Source organism: Parasteatoda tepidariorum, unplaced genomic scaffold, assembly GCF_043381705.1.
Source record: "Parasteatoda tepidariorum isolate YZ-2023 unplaced genomic scaffold, CAS_Ptep_4.0 HiC_scaffold_3613, whole genome shotgun sequence".
Taxonomy (NCBI): Eukaryota; Metazoa; Arthropoda; class Arachnida; order Araneae; family Theridiidae; genus Parasteatoda; species Parasteatoda tepidariorum.
The window spans coordinates 2,800-5,929 of record NW_027261697.1 but is presented as its reverse complement, the minus strand read 5'-3'; the positions used below and the strand labels follow the sequence as shown (position 1 = coordinate 5,929).

Genomic DNA, 3,130 nt, shown 5'->3' with positions numbered 1-3,130 from the left:
AAATATCTCGATTCTTATTCACGCGATTTAATATCAATCATCGATTTTCGTATTTACCTGATTTAAAAGATGCGCATTGCGATTCTTATTAACGCTATTTAAATATTGTACATTGCGATTCTTATTTACGAGAATTAAAAATTCAATATCGTGATTTGTATTTACACGCTTTTAAAATCTTATCTAGCGATTCTTATTCACGCGAGCTTAAAATCCAATGTCGTGATTCGTTTTTGCGGTTGTAATATCAAACATCGATTTTCGTATTTATCCGTGCTTTAAAAATTAGACATTATGATTCGTATTAGCGTGATTTAAAAATTATGCATCGTGATTTGTATTTACGTGATCTAAAAATTGAGCGTCATGATTTGTATTTTTACATTTTTAAAATTCGATATAGAGTTTCATATTCATGTGATTAAGTCTTCAATCAGTATTTACAGTAATGAATTTCCGAGAGTAATATTTTTTAAAGCTGAATGAGTGTTCGTTCAATACTTCATTTAATTTTTTTTCTTACAGGAAAGTACAGGCATATGCTTGTAAAAACAAATTAAAATGAGTGATATTAGAAGTTATTTTTGCAAAAAGCGTAAAACTGACGATTCGAGTCTAAACCCTAGTATAAGCACTAATCCAGATTTTATTTCAAAGACTAATCCTGGTACTAGTGCAAACGTAAGTGCAGCTCCAGATCTTAGTCCACAAACCGATGACAATCGACAAAATAGTGCAAAATTGGATATTGGAATATGCATGAATTCGGAAGTTCATATTAATGACGAACTTCGTTTGAAATTGTTGAAAAAGCCTTGGACTCCCAGCCAATTCTACGATTTTAAGAAAGATTTAAAACTTGACGCTAAGCGATCATTTCGTTTGGAATGGCTACAAACGTGCCCTTGGTTGGCGTACTCAGAAAGTGCAAAAGGGCCTGTTTGTCGTGTCTGCGTTTTGTTTCGACCTCCAGCTCAAAGAGGTGTGCAAGGACAATTTATTATTTTTCCTTGCGTTAAATACCACAAATTTAATGAAGCCGCAAAATCACATGAAACGTCACAGTGGCATCGTGAAGCACTCACATCTTCTAAAAATTTTGAAGATATTATGAACAGAAAACAACTGAGTGTATATGAATCTTTAGATTCAGCGCATAATAAAAAAATTGAAAACAACAGGCTTAAGCTTCGATCTATTATACCAACAATTTTGTTCATCGCAGAGCACGAACTTCCTTTTCGGGGCAAAAATGACGAAGGATCTGTTTTTAAAGATCTGCTGCGCTTTCGAGTTGAATCTGGAGACGAAGTTTTGAAGGCACATTTGAAATCAGGAGCAAGAAATGCACTGTACATTTCACATCAAATACAGAATGAGTTGATTCAAACTTGTGTAGACGTGCTTAGAGAGGAAATTATCAAAGATGTGAAAAAGGCTTCTGCTTTCTCGGTATTGGCCGACGAGACAGCAGATATCAGTGGTACAGAGCAGTTATCCATCGGTGTTCGGTATGTACATTTTGATGAGAGTAACAAAAAGACGACAATACGCGAAGAATTTCTCGGCTTTACCCCACTCGAAGAATTGAACGCTCAGTTTATTTCCAAAACAATCATTCAATTTTTGAATGATTGCAATTTTGATATGACACGATTTGTGGCTCAAGGATATGACGGTTGCGCGGCAATGGCTGGCCAAGAAGGTGGCGTTCAAAAATTTATTCGAGACAAATATCCTAAAGCTGTGTTTTTTCATTGTGCCAATCATGTATTGAATCTCGTGATCAATGACTTAAACCGCGTTAAGGAAGTACAGAATACTATAGGGACAACGAAGGAAATTATTAGCTTTTTCAGAGAAAGTTCTTTGCGACGAAAAGAAATTCCTAACATCCCTTTACTTTGTGAAACACGCTGGTCAGAAAAGTACAAGAGTCTCAGACGATTTTCTGAAAAGTTTGTTACAATTATAAAAACTTTAGAGGGCCTTACAGAAAAAGCGGCAAACAAAAACACCAAAGTGAAAGCTAATATACTTTTAACAGCTGCTACAACGCCAACATACATTGTATCACTTTTCGTTATTGCTACTTATGCTGCAAAACTTGAACCTGTGTGCAATCAGTTGCAAAAAGTAAACACAGATCTAAGAGAAGTAACTGATTATGTAGTCAAATTGATAGATGTGCTGCAAATTCATCGAAACAATGCTTCTGAAGAGTTTACTGCAATTTTCACGAAAGCGGAACACATTTGCGAAGAATTAGGCATTGAAATGAATCGACCTCGAGTGGCATCTAGACAAGTTCATAGATCGAATCTGCCTTCTGAAAACGCAGAAGAATTTTTCAGGAGGTCACTCTTTATTCCCTATTTGGACTCCATTATATCTTCGTTGAAAGACCGTTTTTCTTCTACACAAAGAAAAGCATTTTCACTCTTACAGCTTCACCCGAATGCGATGACCAAACTGGAAAAGGCGTCATATCTTGAAGTTTCAAAAGATATATATACTATGTATAAAGATCTGCTTTCACCAAATTTCATTACTGAAGCTACAACGTGGTATGAAATGTGGATGAATAGAGACAATTCTTGTGAATCCCTCGAATACGTTGATTTAGTTGTTGAGGCCACACCGTTTTATCCAGCTCTAGTGGAGGCAATGAAAATTGGCCTAACTCTCCCAGCTACTACGTGCACTATAGAACGCACTTTCAGTACAATGAGGCGCATCAAGACCTGGAATCGATCTGCAATGAATCACGAGAGATTAAGTAGTTTGTGCATGCTCAGTGTGCATAAAAAAAGAATCAAAGATGACTCAGAATTCATTGAAAATATTATAAACAGATTTGGACAGCAGGCAAGACGATTGCAATTCTTGTTTGATTAAAAAAATTTTAATTGTTATGCATCAATAATTGCTCAATTATTTGTTTTTGAATAAAAATATTTTTAATAAAATTTTTTATAACAAAACTTTTTTTCTGTATATCTTTAATTGTTGCGAAAAAAGCCAGGGGGGTGCAAGTGCACCCCCCTGCCGGCGCCCTTGTACACAGAGATGCCAACTTGCTCCGGACAGCGAATAAATATTTTCAAGTGGTAGTTTATTAATCGTTATT

General features: G+C 35.6%; 1 protein-coding gene across 1 annotated transcript; it reads left to right on the top strand.

Annotated features, from left to right (window-relative positions):
• Positions 1-561: 561 nt before the first annotated feature.
• On the top strand, positions 562-2,898 carry LOC107452264 (52 kDa repressor of the inhibitor of the protein kinase-like). Its single transcript, XM_043057387.2, has one exon. The coding sequence runs from the start codon at positions 562-564 to the stop codon at positions 2,896-2,898; it is 2,337 nt and encodes a 778-aa protein (XP_042913321.2).
• Positions 2,899-3,130: the final 232 nt, after the last annotated feature.

Bases quoted from the DNA above. Each gene is read 5' to 3' on its own strand.
- LOC107452264 (XM_043057387.2), top strand. From the start codon at position 562: ATGAGTGATATTAGAAGTTATTTTTGCAAAAAGCGTAAAACTGACGAT.